The sequence below is a fragment of the Macaca fascicularis genome, chromosome 5 (assembly GCF_037993035.2).
Source record: "Macaca fascicularis isolate 582-1 chromosome 5, T2T-MFA8v1.1".
NCBI classification, from domain to species: Eukaryota; Metazoa; Chordata; class Mammalia; order Primates; family Cercopithecidae; genus Macaca; species Macaca fascicularis.
In genome coordinates this window covers 3,547,807-3,564,626 of record NC_088379.1, presented here as the reverse complement: position 1 = coordinate 3,564,626, position 16,820 = coordinate 3,547,807, and the positions used below count along the sequence as shown (strand labels likewise).

The 16,820-nt window shown below is 46.8% G+C and overlaps 1 protein-coding gene across 13 annotated transcripts in view; it reads right to left on the bottom strand.

Annotated features, from left to right (window-relative positions):
* RGS12 (regulator of G protein signaling 12) overlaps positions 1–16,820 on the bottom strand; it is a 158,534-nt gene that overhangs the window by 104,163 nt on the left and 37,551 nt on the right. For 11 of the 13 annotated variants that reach the window (XR_012434586.1, XR_012434583.1, XR_012434584.1 and 8 more), the window contains one exon: positions 3,905–4,021. The exons of the other annotated variants lie outside the window; for them this stretch is intronic. Coding sequence is in view for 4 of the 11 variants with exons in the window: in XM_074039303.1 (XP_073895404.1) it covers positions 3,905–4,021 (117 nt within the window). In the remaining 7 variants the exon portion in view is untranslated. The remainder of the gene's footprint in view (positions 1–3,904; positions 4,022–16,820) is intronic. 13 annotated transcript variants of the gene reach the window in all.

Below are 16,820 nucleotides of genomic sequence, written 5' to 3'. Positions count from 1 at the left end.
ACAGAAACCACTGGTTTTGTTCCCAACGCCATGTCTGGAATCTCAAATTTGAGAATGTACATAGAACACCCTGCTTCAAGGGCTCCAGCCTCACAGCGGGTAAGTAAAAACTGTCACTTCCTGTCAGGCCCAGAAACCTTAAGACTGTAGGAAAAATCTATAGTCTGCCTTGGTTTGTCTTCCCAGCCTCAGGAGGCTGTTAAAATTGGAGTGATTTTTTTCTTGTGTGATCAAGGTAGAGAGAAGAAGCCATGCTTCTGAAGAAAAGCTGCAATACTCCTGTTATTAGATGGGAGCCCTGTGCACTGTTTCCAAGCTCCCCAAGTCTTCCAACTTCCTCCCATCCAACTTTCTTCCGTAGAATTATTAAAAGCAGAGAACTACTCTATGCCTGAAGCCCTATAAGCTGAAACTAAATGAATTTTAAGGGACAAATCTCATTCCTGATGCATGGGCCACACCAAGAGTTCACCAAACCACTGATGCCACAACCAGAGACACTTAGACCACAAGACAGGACTAGAAGCTGACAGCTTCATGCCGTGGGCAGCTTCTCCCAAGGCACTGGAATAAGACTCCATTTGATAATGAGACATTTACCCCTCTTAATGCCTACCTTTTTGACTCAGCACAATAATGGTGTAATCGAAATTTCACAATCAGTAGCTTTTGCTGGGAACTAGATAGAACCCGAAGAGATCCTTGAGTCCACCTAGTGGGTGACTTCGGCAACATTCCTAACACAACTGGTGCTCACTGCGCTTTAATCCAACTCAGTCATGGGACACTAGATGACAAAATTGGTCTACATTGTCCATTGCGTAAAGAAGGAAACGTCTGTGCTATTGCTAATACTACATGCTAAACCTGGATAAATTCTTCTGGGAAAATTAAGGCCCATATACCCAAAATGAGAAAACGGGTGTGGGCATGGTGGCTCGTGCCTGTAATCTCAGCAGAGGTGGGAAGATAGCTTGAGCCCAGGAGTTCAAGATCTGCCTGGGCAACATGAGAAACCCCATTCTCCACAAAAAGGAAAAAATACACACACACCAAAAAAGGGAACAGGCCATATATTATAAAAAGTCTCACCCAGTTTTCCACGGTCATTTGATGTATTCAACTGGTTGTCTTTAAGCCTATGTTCATGACTCAAAACATTATGCAACCTGGGATTGTCATATTATTATTAATTTCACTCTGCATTTTCCCTTTTTAAATTTTTTATCTGTTGCTTAAGGCTCTGCAGAAGTACAACTCCTAACAGAATCATGTTGGCCCAGCGTGTTGAGATGATGCCAACATCCATGGAACAGACAAAACCATACTTAACAGTGGACTCAGGTAGACTGCACCTGAGGGCCACTCCCTCCACACCTCCCTGGTTGCTCAAATGTGGATAAATGAGCTCTGACACTGACTCCTGGTCACAGTCACCTCCTGCTGATGTGGAACCAGACCACACCAAACTGGGACAGCTCCATCCCAGCACCAAGGGCAATCAAAGCCTGACTGCAGGTCAGCTATGCTTTTGGAGAAAGGTCTCAATTAAAAGGGGGAAATGCGAAAGTTATCAGAATGAAAATGCAGTCACTTGTATTAAAAACCCTAACAAAGTGTTACAGAGCCAGAGAAGGCCAGGAAGGGAGGGTTCTCATGCTCATAGACCTGGTAACAAATCCATCACAAAAGACTGCAAAACCACAACCTTGCACACAGCCCATCTCAGCCTCACATACAAAAATATTCCTCTGAAGACATCTGTCCCGCAACTGCCTGTCCAACCTTGGACTGGTACCACCCTTGTTTAAGGCAATTATCTCAAAACAATCTTGTGATCCTCCTCATTTTTCCTTTAAAAACTGCTGTCTTCCTTGACCTCCCTGAATATTCATAGTTTACTACAGCATGCATATTCTCATTGCAATGCCTATTCCCAAATACTAATAAATATCGTTTTCTTATGGAGAGCCTTCCTCCGTGTTATTCAGGACGATGGGCTCAAGAGGCAGACCACCCCTCACTTGGGAAGGCTGCTCAGATCCCTCTCCCAGGACTCATGGAAGGTGGCCAGCAGCGAGCAGGGCCCACACAGAAAAGGGCAGGCAGCCCTGCCACCTGGGCCATCCTCCTTGGCCCCAGTAAGAGAGTTACAGCCAGGAAGTTTAAGGTGTGGGGTAAAGACAGCAGGGACCACACGCCATGTGGAAAGCAGCAGGGCCCTGGTGGAGAGGGAACATCCACTGGGGACACCCAGTGATTAGACAATGGAGCTGTCTACCAGGAGCATGGCACTGACCCTGGCATGGGGCAGGCCCAACAGCAATCCACCATGAAATAGAAGTTTGAATCCAGCAGGAAAGGGGCAGGTTGCACAGAGCACGTGGCCCAGACCCACATATCATTCACCAGGGTACCAGCACAGCTCTGTCAGCCCACACCTAGGGCCACATTGTGAGTTCCTCATGACCAACAGAAAAGGAGGAAAATGAACAGGACTCGCGCACAGATGGTCAGCTCAGCATGGCAGCATGAGCCAAAAATGGTCCCGGGGTCCTCAGCCTCAAGCTAGGCCCTGCCTTAGGTAGCACACACACCTTTTGTGTCTTCATCAGCAGCATGGGCACCCCATTGCAGCTGATTCTGATTGCTGCCCGCCCAGATACACCATGCTAGCCCTGACGTGCCCTTCGAGTTCCCCAGAGAGACCAAGGCTAAACAGGCCATCCAAGGGCAGATTCCTATTTGCAGCCACAACTTGCCAATCCTCAGGACCCCTGCCATCCCTGAAGCCACCTGTTCTCCTGGAAGAGCAGGAGCTGGAGCAGTCAGTGTGGATGGAGCCTGGCCACACTGCTCACGCAGATCCTTCCCAGCTAAGAACACTCTTGCCCCATCCCACAAGCGCTGAAGGAGACATGTATAAGATGCTGTACGGGTAGATTCTCTCCCACTCCCACTGAGTGTCTATTGATAGCAGAAGGCATCAATCATCATCGTATACTCATAGCAGAATGCCATACAGCAAGTAAAAGGACTGGACTGAAACTCCAAGAGTAAACTTGAAAACATGACACAATGTTCTAGAATAAGACATTAATAAGAAGACATAGAATACAGCTGCACCTGTAGGACATTTTAAAACACGCCAAATGAGACAGTCAAAGGATCAGTGGTTGTCAGTGTTCAAGGGGAGGGTGCAGGGTAAACAGGTGGGGCACAGAGGATCTCCAGGGCGGTGGCTTTTTCGGTGATACACAACGGTGGGTGCACGGCATGGGACATTTGTCCAAAGCCACAGAGAGGACAGCACAGGCGGGAACCCTCGTGTGAGCTGTGGACCTGAGCTAATAATCATATGTCCACCCTGGCCTGTCAACTGTAACAAACACCCACACCAATGCAGGACATAATGATCCTGACAGCGTATTTTTAACAAGTGGATGGGGGCATAGAATTCTCTGTACTTTCTGTAAACCTAAAACTGCTATAAAAAATAAAAACTTTTCATTGTTCTTTACAAAAGAAGCACAGATAGAAGAGCCACACAAAATGACACTTACCCATGTCTGTGGATCACGCCCCATCTTTAAGGGGGCAATGACAGGCCCTACCTGGTAGAGTTTTTGTGGGAATTAAACCAGTTCATTTCTAGAAGTGTTCACTGGAGTCTGGCACACAGAAGAGCACCCCAGAAAGCCTGGTGACAGCTCAGACACATCACAGGGTAGAAAGGTCCCCAAACACGCATGGGATGCTGTCCCTCGGAAAACAGGGGTTACCACTACAGAGGGGGAGGGGAGGAGACCACAGGGACTCAAAAAAGAGCCAGACATATCTGCAAGGTGGATTTGCATTTTTCAAAACTTGAAGGAGAAAAGAAGAAAAATGAAAATTAAATTACCTCAAGATCATCAAGGGAGCGAGTGATACTGAATCTCTTAGATCTCCCAAATGATCTCCGAGCAGATGTGCGTTGAGAAGGCTGAGTGAGTCCAATTCCCCGCCCAAATTTTGAGCCCTAAACACAAAGAAAAAAGGCATCAGGTTATTCTTCTGGAAAGAGATGTTTAGTCTTGTCCAATGCATGGCACAGTAGAAAATCAGGGAATACTGTGGAACAAAGACTTTTAAAAAAGAGAGATTTAAAAGTCATCCCAGGGTAAATCTTATGTTAGGTACATTTTATACAAGAAAAACACGCAAAATTAAAAGAAAAAAAAAAAAAAGAGGCATCCCAGGATCGTCAAGTATTTGCTCTGCCAACTGTGTGCCTCTGACGAAGCCTCCACCTCGGTAAACACAGAACGGGATGGCAGCAGCCCACCCCACAAGGCTGTCACCCAGATCACATGAAATCACGTGCAAGGGTGCTTGGAAAGTGGGCACAGGACTTTCAGAGTAAAGATGATTAGTACGAACGCAGGTTTTCAGCAAAGTCGTGCTTTTTCATAATTTTATAAGCACTTTAGGAAATGAAAGAATCCCTAAGCATTCAGCTGGTGTCTGAAGACCCAACCAACTCTGGCGCAGGAAATAACCGGCTATTAAAACATCCTGTCTGTCTTCCTCCAGGAAATGACCAGAATTAATTCAATTTGACAAACATCTATGTTGTGCCTATCATTATGCTGGACACTTCCCCAAATGAGAAACTGGCTCCAGCAAATCAATCACCACCACCTCCTAAAAACAAAAAGCATCACAGCTGGGAGCTCTGCTTTCCTGAGGACTTGGAATCCTAAGTGACTAATTTCAGGCTTGAAGGAAGGGAACCTGTTTATGTCAAGATTTCGAGCCACTTTTGGCTCTCCACCTGCATAAGAGTCTTGTAGAAAACCTTGCAGCAATTCCTTGTAAGGCCCTGGGGAAACCTGCAGCATGCCTGCGCCTTCCTGGAAGCAGATGGAGCAGGCCTCCCTCCCACTGCTCTCCCCTCTCTCCCTGCCCCCCGCGCTGACACACCCCACACAGCCCATCATGTCCTCAGACCCATTCCCGCCTGGGTCTCCCTGCACTGGGCCGCTCCTCCTCAACTGAAAAGTCCTTCCTTCCCCACCCACTGTCATGGCCCAGCCCCACATCACCCCACACCTCCATCCTCCACCCTTCCTTCCGTCCACACTCCCATCTCTCCACCCTCCCCTCTGCCCACACCCCTAAGGACGGGCAGAGGGGCGGCACTATCCTCTTGGCAGGTGAGAGGTGCAGCACCCGGGGCCGTGGCTGCGGGAACACACGAGGACGCTCGGGAGGACGCCACCACTGGGCCCCTGCCAGGCCGGGAGGAGGCTCTAAGGCTGTCATCCTGAAAGTGGCGATGCCCAGCAGAGGGCAGCCAGCAGGCATAGGCCTAGAAGCACAGCGGCCAGGCGCCAGATGGACCGGTCAGCACAGGTATCAAGCACACACCAAGCTGAGTTACCACAGTTGCCAGCTCACTCCAAGGCACTAGTGGCACAACTGCTTGTTCTCAAACTAAGGAGCAGGCCCCCATGCACGCTGCACCCCCGAGGCTGGAGAATGCACCGCACTGGCCTGCACCTGCCTGCCTGCCGCTCCCACGGGGCTCAGCTCAGGCTCCCGCAGGCTCCTGCCTTCTATAAATCAGCCTGTAAGACACTCCTTGGAGGGAACCTGTGGTCCCATTCAGACACAGATGCGGCTTCCTGGTGTCTCTGCTCCCAATGGCAGGCACCTTGGGCGTCCTGCCACAGAGGGCTCTTCTGTGGTGACTGATAAATTGCCACCCCCGCTCTCTCCTGCTTAGGCTGGCATCCGTGTCCATGCTCTGGGTTCACACCCTCCTCTCACCCCTCCGGCTCACATTCTCTCTGAAGCATGCACTTCTTTGGTCACCTTTTGGGTTCCTTGCTAGCAAGTTAATGAATCTGACAGATTCTTGAGAAAAATTTGGCTAAGAAATTTCTTTTTCAAAAAATGTACCCACAGCTGACCTGAGCTGTAACATGTACCTGGAACCCAGCAATCCCCTTGCAGACCTACAACCCAGCCTCGTACACATCTGGCCTCCCTGCTGGTAGTCCTGTTCCCATGCCCGCCCCATGCTAGCCAGGCTTGGTGCCCTCAGAGGCTCCCGTGTGGCACCCTGTGCTGCTGGCGGGGGCTCCCCGGGTACCCACCTCGTGGTCTTTGTGCATGTTCTTCCCTCCCCTGACCCTCAACCCAAACAACCTCTCTTGTAAGAGACCTTTAAGCCCCCATCTAAGTTAGACTCCCCAGCGTCCTCTCTCCAAGCCTTTGGTCTTTTCCCTCCCACCAATGACACTGCTGTCAGCCATGAGGCATCTCCCCTAGGGGACTGCCATGGGACAACAGCAGCAAAGCCCTTCGCTTCATCTGATGCTGTCTGAAAACTTGCTGCCCAGCACAGCGCCCGGCTCCTGGCAGGTGTGCGGCCCCAGCAGAGGGGAGGCCTGAGAAGGTGCTCAGCAGTGCTCGTGAGACACACGACACGGACGCCACAACACGGGGGACTGACTGCCCAACAACGGGGAACGCAGGGCACCAGTATGGCGTGCAGACGTGTGTTACGGCAATAGCAGTAACGGGAAACGTTCAGTCCACTGCTAAAGCAACGAGTGACTTTGTTCTCATTACAGATTTGCTATTCTGTATCTTCTGCTCTCGGGAAGGGTGGGGAATGAACCCATGGCTTTGTGAGATTAAGGCTGTCAGAATCAAAATGAGTGACTTGTGTTAAAAACCCTAACAAACAGAGCTGGGGAGGGCCATGAAGGGAGAGCTCGCACATTAGCATGCCTGGGAATAACAAATCCATCACAAAGACTGCACAAACCACAGCCGTGCACACAGGACATCACAGCCTCACTCAGAACACACTGTGAGGACATCTGCCCAGTAACCACCCGCCCACCTTCAGCCTGATACCACCCTTGGTGCTTGCTGATCCTTGTCGCAAGGATAATTATCTCAAAACAATCATGTGATCCTCATTTTTCCTTTAAAAGCCTTTGTTTTCTTTGGCCTCCCCAGCTATGCACTGTAGACCATGGCAAGTATCTGCCACTCCAATGCCCTGCTCCCAGATAAACATCATTCCTTTCAGAGAGCCTCTCACTGTTATTTAGGTGGACAGTGATATGAAAATTTAATTTTTTTTTTTTTTTTTGAGACAGGATCTCACTCTGTCACCCAGGCTGGAGGGAGAGGTATGATCATGGCTCACAGCAGCCGCGACCTCCCAGGCTCAAGTGATCCTCCCACCTCAGCCTCCTGAGTAGCTGGGACCACAGGCATGTGCCACCACGCCCAGCTAATGTTTGTATTTTTTGTAGACACTGGGTCTTGCTGTGTTGCCCAGGCTGATCTCAAACTCCTGGGCTCAAGCAATTCGCTCACCTCAGCATCCCAAAGTGCTGAGATTACAGGTGTGAGCCACCACACCTGGCAGCACTGACCACGCCCCGGGTGAGCGGCTCTTCCAGTGAGCCTTGAAACTTGTTCCCAGCACAGGCAAAAGAAAGGACCTGTGATGCCTGGCCACACATGGATGCGCTGTGCGCTTTGGAGATGTAAAGGAGAAAGGAAAAGTCTAACAAGCAGACAGAAAACAATTCTTGCAAAAAACTAAATCAACTCTCGGAACGAGGGCCAGTAACAGATGTCACACTTCCACAGCAGGGAGAGACCAGCGTTTATTCGTGTTTCTCAAATAGACAAAGTTTTGTAAATTAATAAATTCAGATAATCACCACCGATTTAGCACCCCCCCACCCCCCACTGGTGGACATAATCTCAATTCTTCCCCAAAGAGTACTAAACAGGGAAGACAATAATAAAAACGGCCTAAAAGGCCACTTGTTTCAAACTCCAGCTTTTAAGTTGAGAAGACTCCTCACAACTGTCTGAGAAGACAGGTGGCCCCCAGAGCACCATCTGCACTGCGCAGCCTTTGGCCACCGCACCCAGCACTCAAGGACACTGAGTGGAGCAGACACCGCCTGCTGCCCTCAGAGCCCGGTCAGCCTGGGCTCCCAGGCATCCAGGATGCAGTGAGCCGGCATGAACCAGCTGGCTTCAGGGAGAACCAAGGACCTCAGGCCAATCAACCTACCTGGCTACAGGGTCCCAAAGGATGGCCGGTCAACCGGCATGACTATCACAGACAGGCCCAGAAAAGCGTCAGGTTCCCTCCAAAATAAAACCGCTAGAAATGAGGGGAGGGGGACAGTAGAACCTCACCCCCTGCTCAGGTACCAAATTTCTCAGCCACTCTTGGTGCCAGCAATGAATTGCTGAGCACAGTGGCTCACGCCTGTAATCTCAACACTTTGGGAGGCCGAGGCGGGTGGACCACCTGAGGTCAGGAGTTCAAGATCAGCCTGACCAACATGGAGAAACCCTGTCTCTACTAAAAATACAAAATTAGCCAGGCATGGTGGCGCATGCCTGTAATCCCAGCTACTCGGGAGGCTGAAGCAGGAGAATCACTTGAACCCGGGAGGCAGAGGTTGCAGTGAGCTGAGATCACACCACTGCACTCCAGCCTGGGCAACAAGAGCAAAACTCTGTCTCAAAAGAAAAAGGAAAAAAGAAAAAACAACAAATCATCCCATGCAACCATCAGTTCAGAGCGAAGAATAATTTTGGCACAAGAACCATTCCAATGCCTCAATCCACGGATGAGAACCAGGAAGTCAGGGAAGCAAATCTGCTCAAAGTCACACAGCTGGTGGCTGACCTGGGACAATACCCAGCTCCAGCTGTGCTACTGCACTGCTGTTTTTTATTACACTTTCAAAATAGTTATTCAATCTGATTTTAAAATCCAGATAACATAAAATTTACCACATTAGCTGGCTCAGTAGCATTAGATGTGTTCGTAATGTTATGCAAGCACCACCACCGTCCTCTAGAACTTTTCATCTTCCCAGAACGAAGCTCTGCCCCCATTTAACACACACTCTCCATTCCGCTCCCCCAAGCCCCCTCTTCCGCTTTCTGTCTTTATAATTTTGACTGCTCTAGGAATCCCATATAAGTAGAATCGGATAGTATTTGTTCTTCTGTGACTGGCTAATTTCGCTGAAGTCCTCAAGGGCCGTCCGTGTTGCAGTCTGTGTCAGAATGTCCTTCCTCTTCAAGGCTGAATAATATTCTGCGGTATGGATGGACCACACTGTTTATCCATCACCTGATGATGGACATCTGGGTGGCTTCCGCCTTTCAGCGATTACAATAATGCTGCTATGAACGTGTGTATAAAGAGCATCTCCTCAAGACCTTGATTTCAATTCTTTGGGTATATATGTAGAAGCAGGATTGTGGGCCATGCGCTCATTGTACTGTTCGTTCTTTGAGGAGCCACCACAGTGATTCCCACGGTGGCTGCAGCACTTGGCATTTCCAGCAGTGTGCCAGGGCTCCAACTCCTCCGCATCCTACCCAATACGGGTCATGTTCTCTCTTGTGGTGGTGGTGGCAGTTGTTTTACAGTAGCCATCCCAAGAAGCGTGAGGTGCTACCTCACTGTGTGTTTAGTTGGCACTGGCCTAATAATTGATGATGTTGGGCATCTTTTCACATGCTCATTAACTATTTGTGTATCTTCTTTAGAGAAATGTCTATTGAAGTCCTTTGCTCATCTTTTTAATTTTTCTTTTCCTTCATTTTTTTTTCTACTTCACAGTTTCACACTGGACCTTTGCCCATTTTTTTTTAATTTTAATTTCTCTTTATTTTCTTTTCTACTTCACAGAATTCACCCTGGACTTTTGCCCATTTTTTAACTGGGTTGTTTGTTCTTGTTACTGAGTTATAGGAGTTCTCTATATACTCTGCATATTAGCTCCATATCAGACACATGGCATACAAATGTTTTCTCCCATTCTGTGGGTTGCCTTCATTCTGTGGGTTGTGTTTTTTAATGCATAGAGTTTTTACTTTTTTTTTTTTTGAGACAGAGTCTTGCTCTGTCGCCCAGGCTGGAGTGCAGTGGCCAGATCTCAGCTCACTGCAAGCTCCGCCTCCCGGGTTCACGCCATTCTCCTGCCTCAGCCTCCCGAATAGCCGGGATTACAGGCGCCTGCCACCTCGCCTGACTAGTTTTGTTTTGTTTTTTTTTTTTGGGTTTTTTTTTTTTTTTTTTTTAGTAGAGATGGGGTTTCACCGTGTTAGCCAGGATGGTCTCGATCTCCTGACCTCGTGATCCGCTCATCTCAGCCTCCCAAAGTGCTGGGATTACAGGCTTGAGCCACCGCACCCAGCCAGTTTTTACATTTTGATGTAATGCAATTTATGTATTTTTTTCTTTCTTTACCCACACTGCTAGAACTAAAAATTCCTAACCAATTCAGTCTAAATGAACACTAGTCCATAAGCCCCAATGGGGCAAGGACCGTGTCCTGGTCACGACTACACCCTCACCCCTCCCACAGTGCTTGGTGCATACTAAGTACTCAGTGAATACTTACTGAACAAATAGACTGTAGGCAAGAGAGTATATAGCTTACAAGAGAGACCAGATAATCCGAAGGTATTTCCAAAAAGAGGCAATATAGAGATTTACAAGGAGGCAGATTTCTAGCTCACACCTTCACATCTCCTGCTATATTCTTCTGGGTTTACTCAGCAGACAGAAACCACCTGTGGTTCTAGCAGAGAGTCCCGTGTAGAGAAGGGGTAGCTTGGTATTGAGGGATGGAAAGGCAGAGGGACTCTGAGATGCCATGGAGTAGCAACCTTGGGAAGCAGCCGCCACCCCAGGGCTGGGGAAACGTGGGGAAGCAGAGGGAATTACTCCAACTCGGCAGCTCAGAGGAAAAGAGCCAGTGAAGCTGGGGCCCAGACCACTGAGGGGCATGGGGCTCGAGCCCTCAGGTTGGGGCCCAGACCACTGAGGGGCATGGGGCTCGAGCCCTCAGGTTTTGTTTGTTTGTTTGTTGAGACACAGTTTCACTCTGTCACCCAGGCTGTACTCCAGTGGTGAAATCTGGGCTCACTGCAACCTCCCACCTCCCAGATTCAAGCAATTCTCCCGCCTCAGCCTCCGAAGTAGCTGGGACTACAGGCACACACCACCATGCCCAGCTATTTTTTTTGTATTTTTAGTAGAGATGGGGTTTCACTATGTTGGCCAGGCTGGTCTTGAACTCCTGACCTCAAATGATCCGCCCACCTTGGCCTCCCAAAGTGCTGGGATTATAGGCATGAGCCACCGTGCCCAGCCCAGTTTTTTGGGATTTTTAGAGTTGGGGGTCTCACCCTATCTCCCAGACCGGAGCGCAGGGTACGATCACAGGGGAGGGCAATTCCTGGCCTCCCAAAGTGCTCAGATTACAGGTGTGAGCCATGGCACCCACCTCATCCATTGTTTCTGAGGGGCCAGGAGGTTGGCGCAGTGAGCTGGGCAAACTGCAAACTGAGAGGTGAAGGAACTGCCCCTGTGGGGGTGAAACGTTGCTACGGTGACACTCCAGCCTTGCCAGCTCCAGGAAGCACCCCTGGGGATAGAGCCTGACAAGGATGCAGCTGTGAGCAGAAAGGTGGTGCTGAGACCCTGTTGGTGTCATAGAGGGTGGGCTTAGGGCTGAGGGCAGTAAGCTGAGTAACCAGCACACCTGGTTAAATCTGTTACAACAAAACTCTATGCGGCGGGAAGAATTCTAAGCCCAAAAGCAAAACTATTTTAGAATCAACAAAATTCCATTTCAAACATAAAACTAGACAAACTTACAGCAATGATTGTGGAGCAACGTGTAAGGAACCAAAGAAAGGTTTCCAGGTCATAGCAAAGCACCTTTTGTGAAATGAAGAAGAAAAATGTGCACAAAGACTGGGTGTCCCATTCAAGAAAGAAAAAGATGAATATTATACACGAAAAGACATTTAGGTAGAGATATTAATTTAAATTATTCCAAAATATCTTAGGGCCTATGATGTCCCAAGCAATTGACGAAGACTAGAACCTTTAAAGACAGAAACAAAGCACATAATTGCTTCACCAGTAAAGGAGGTGGGTGTGGACTAAGGAAATAAGCCAAACAGGCTTGAAATCAAAACAAGACAAAAAATAAGGCAAGAAAGCAGGGAGGGAGAACCTAGGAAAAGTGGATTTACAGGAAGAATGCAGTAATATCCCAGAGCCAAGACTCAGTGTGCCAGTCACCCAATACATCAGTGACCCACATCTGCCAATTCAGCCCGATCTTCTTCTTGAGCTGTCAGAAGAATCTGCCACTTGTAGTAATAATTCGAAAACAGAAATGGAAAAGCTTAAATAAAAAGGCGAAGTGTTGACTCAGAAAAAGCTGGTTTCACTAGATTAATAATAGACAAAACAGGCTTTATCCCTAATTTTAAAATTTTTAAATAAAAAATTATTGAAATCCTCTGGAAGGAGGAAAAAATAAAAGATTCAATATACAAGGAAAAGGAGAAGGGAGGGAGAAGAGAAGGAAGAGGGACAGCAAAGTTCTACCATTAATTTTTTATGTTTTGTGAGACTACAGTAGTCTTGACACCAAAACTCAACAAAGATAGTGAGAAGGGAAAGTACGAGATAGTCTCACTCAAACACAGATTTTAAAATTATACAAAAATAGTAGTAAACCAAATACATCAGTGTATAAAAAGATGATCATAAGTTAGGTTTATCTCAGGAATGCAAGTATGGTCTACCATCTGAAAATCAATCATTGTAATTTGCCATGTTAGCATCAAAAGGCAGAAACATGATCTCAATGAATGCAAAGTAACAAAGAAAAGAGCTAAAATTTAACACCCATTCATGAAAACAAGTATTAACAAATAGGAATGAAGGGAACTTTCTTAAACTTAATAGGGTAGCTAGACATAAAAAGCAACTAGTCAATTACACTCCCATATATCACATGAGCTAGCATGTATAATTTATTCTACTTTTATTCCTTTTCCAATCAGCTTCCTCAGGTTGAAGCCTTCACAGTTTTTAAAAGGTACCATTTATAATGGCAAATAAAATCATAAGGTACCAAGAAATAAATCTAGCTAGAGAATAAATCTAATTAAAGATGTTTATGAAGGAAATTACAAAGTTTTACTGAAATAAACCAAAATGAGAGAGAAGAGAGATACTATTTGCATGGATAGGAAGGCTTGATACCCTAAAGATACCAATTCCTTAAGCTGATCTACAGATTAAAACACAAAATGTCAATAGCATTTTGGGGAATCTGTAAACTGGTTGTAGAATCTACATAAAAGAGCAAGGCCCAAGCACAGACAAGAAAACCTGCCCTGTAAGACCTAAAGACTTACTATAAAGCTCTAGTAATTTTTTAAAGTACAGTTGGGGATACTGACTAGGAAAGAACAGAGAACCAAGAAACAGACCCACACATACTTGAACACATGATCCATGACAGAGGGGACATTGCTGATCTACGTGGAAGGATGAGATTTAGTGCTAGAACCACTGGTTACCCACAGAGAAAAAAACTAACTTTTGTCTTACCTGATTCTTTTCATAAACATTAACTCCAAGGAACTTTAACGGGAAAAAGGGAGAAAATCATTTTTGACCTCAGGTAGTAATAAATGTATTAAATAAGACACAGACCAGGTGCAGTGGCTCATGCCTGTAATTCCAGCACTTTGGGAGGCCAAGATGGGAGGATCACTTGAGGTCAGGAGTTTGAGACCAGCCTGGCCAACATGGTGAAACCCTGTCTCTACTAAAAATATAAAAATTAGCCAGGTGTGGTGGTCTGTCTGTAGTCCCAGCTACTTAGGAGGCTGAGGCAGGAGAATCGCCTGAACCCGGGGAGGTGGAGGTTGCAGTGAGACAAGATCGCACCACTGCACTCCAGCCTGGGCGACAAAGTGAGACTCCACCTCAAAAATATATATATAAGACACAAAGGGTAAACTACAGGAAAAAAGATTATACATCTGGCTAGAGAGTGAAAACAGGAGTCATGCCCAGGGCAGGGACACGTGCGACACGCACAATCAGCCAGGGACTAGCAGCTGGCATCTATCATTCCCGCAGTCCATGAGGAAAAGACAGCCCGAGAGGAAAGAGGGACGAAAAAGTGTGAGTAGGTGCCTCAACAGAGAGGAAACGCAGAGCCTTATAACCAAAGGAATGCAAATCAAAGCCAGATGAGATACCACTTTACAACTCCCAGATTGGCAAAAAATTTAAAAGTCTGGCAAGCATACCTGGAGACAGGTACAAGAACGTTCACTAGTGCATTATTAGTAATTTTTTAGTGGCTCTGCGTATGTAGCAGTAGATTCACGCAATGGATTATACAGAGTTAAAATGAACAGACTGCGACTACCAATAACATCATGGATAAACCATTGAAACAACATGAAGTGATTAAAAACAAGTTGCAGACAACCGTGTTATTAAGCCATTTCTATTAAACTGAAGCAGCAGCAAAACTAATCGATAACACCGCCACCGATTCCAACTCTTCAGACACTTCTGGTTCTGCCGGGACATGGCGGCCACCTTGCTCTGAACAGTCTTACTTTCCTAGAAACCCCATAGAGCATAAGCCAATAGTGAGGGGGCCACACTGGTATCTGCCCTTTGCTCACAGATCCTCTACCTCCATGGCCCCGGAGCCATCTGTCCTACTGATCCCAGCTTCTCAGGGGGCCCCTGCCCTATTCCAGGATGGTGGGGGCTTCCGCCCACTGCTTCCCAGCCCCTCCACAGGCCTGAAGCTGTCCTCACTGTGACACCATTCCCCAGAGAGCACACTCGGGGACCGTGGTCAGGACGAACTCCATGGGCAAACGCTGCCGGGACTAGGAAAGGTCACCTGCTGCGGGCTGCACAAAGCCCTAGGCCCCCAGCTCTGCCGCAGGCCCAGGAGGCTCCCCTCCCTGGAGCCGCCGTTCCTTCCCAGGACCGGGTGGACTCAGAGTGCCGCTGCCCAGCGTCTGCCTCCCCTCTTTCCGCTGGGGACAGAGAGCAGTGCGATGCTGGCCCCTGGGATCCCTGTTTACACAGCGTGATGGCCAACACCACCCTTCCCAGAGATACTTGCATCATGGGGCCTTAGCTGTGACCCTTTTAGAAGTATCATCCAGGTTTTTTTTTTTCCTTTACAATCTATTTTGAAACTTCCTCTCATTGTACCGGAAAAACAGCATAAAATCTATGTGCTGAAGCTGAAACTCTCCTGGCCTGCAATCCATGGAGCCTGTCATTGGTTACACCATGTAAGTACAATTTGTTTCCAAGGCCATCTCTCATTGACTTTGTTCTTATTAAAACAATTTTTTAAATAATTTTTACTTTTCCTTCAAATGAAGTTTTTTTTTAGTAAATATGTTCATATTTCCATCATAAGAAGTTGAAACAACACAAGATAAAAATTCCCTGGATTCTTCCCAGTTTTCATTTACTACCTCTGAGATAACTACTAGTACCCATTTGGAGTGTTTCCTTTGTATTTTTTCCATATATTTACATATAAACATATGTGCACTTTAAAACATATAGGTTTCTTTGAGGGGTGCTGGAATTTTTTACACAAAAATAGGATATTAAATATATGTGTTTTTGTGACTTGCTTTTTCCATTCAATATGCCCTCGGGAGCTTCCCTATCAGTAATGTATTGATCCACTTTGTATGACAGAGGCTGCTCGCCATTCCTGCAAATAACCAGTCTCTCCTTCCTCCACAGGAATAGAAATCTTAGCTAGACACATGGCTGTCCAGCTAAGGACTACATTTCCCAGCCTCCTTTGCACTAGGCAAAGCCATATGACTAAGTCTGTCCAGTGAGATGTCTGCAACTTCCAGACTGTGCCTCCACCTCCCTCTCTCACTGCTGATGGAAATGGGGAAGTGAAGCTAAGGAGCTATCTCAAAGTTCAGGGCAAAAGCCACATGTGAAGAGCAGCAACGACACAACAGAAGGCACCCTGGGTTCCTGATGAGGGTGGAGCCTCCACACCAGCTCTGGAGGATTTACTCAAACTACACTTCTTATATCTAAACCACTATTATTTTATATTGTGCTGTTACAGCATAGAAACTCATATTTTAAATAAGTGTATGAATCCCATAGTATGAAAATACTACATTTTTCTTTACTCCATTGTCAACAGACAATTTCATTCAATCAAAAAAAATTAAGTGCCTTCTAACTGCCAGGCACTGTTCTAGTGCTATTGTTGCAAACCAGGCTGCAATAAAGATCCTGGATCACAATTCTTCATGCCTTTCCAGTACAGGTATCTTCTCTCCGTGATTGAAGGGAGAAGGCAAGGAGGAGGAGCCCGCAGTCCATTATTTCACTTTAACTGGGGTTACCCCAGAAAAGAAAGGTGACCTAATCAAATCTCCTTGTAAACTTGCTAATGAAAGACCTCCTGGCAAACCCAAGGATATTTGCTAGCAGGAGAATCATTGTCTGTGGAATGTTTTCAGCAGGATGTACCTGGTGTGTCTAGGATTGCTCATAATAAATAAACTTGGAATCCTAGGAGTTATGGAGTACAGATCCCTGAAAAATGTCACATAAACTATGCAGCTCTCACAGTACAAAATGGACATACTTCATGGTCAACAACTTCCCCCATGTAAGTGATGTGAGCAGGTGCATTTGCTCAGAGACCTCCCATGTGAAATTTGGGCCAGAGCACGTCCTCACACAGGAGGAAAGAACCAGGTAGTGTAATTGGCAGACAACTTCTCTCTGCTTCTATAAAGCCTCACAATTACATGTGTCCTAGAAATTATTAGGAAGCTTGATATGTAATAAGATCAGTGACTCCCAAAAGTTTAATCTAACAGTTTTATCATTGTGTTTTCTTAAAGGGAAAATT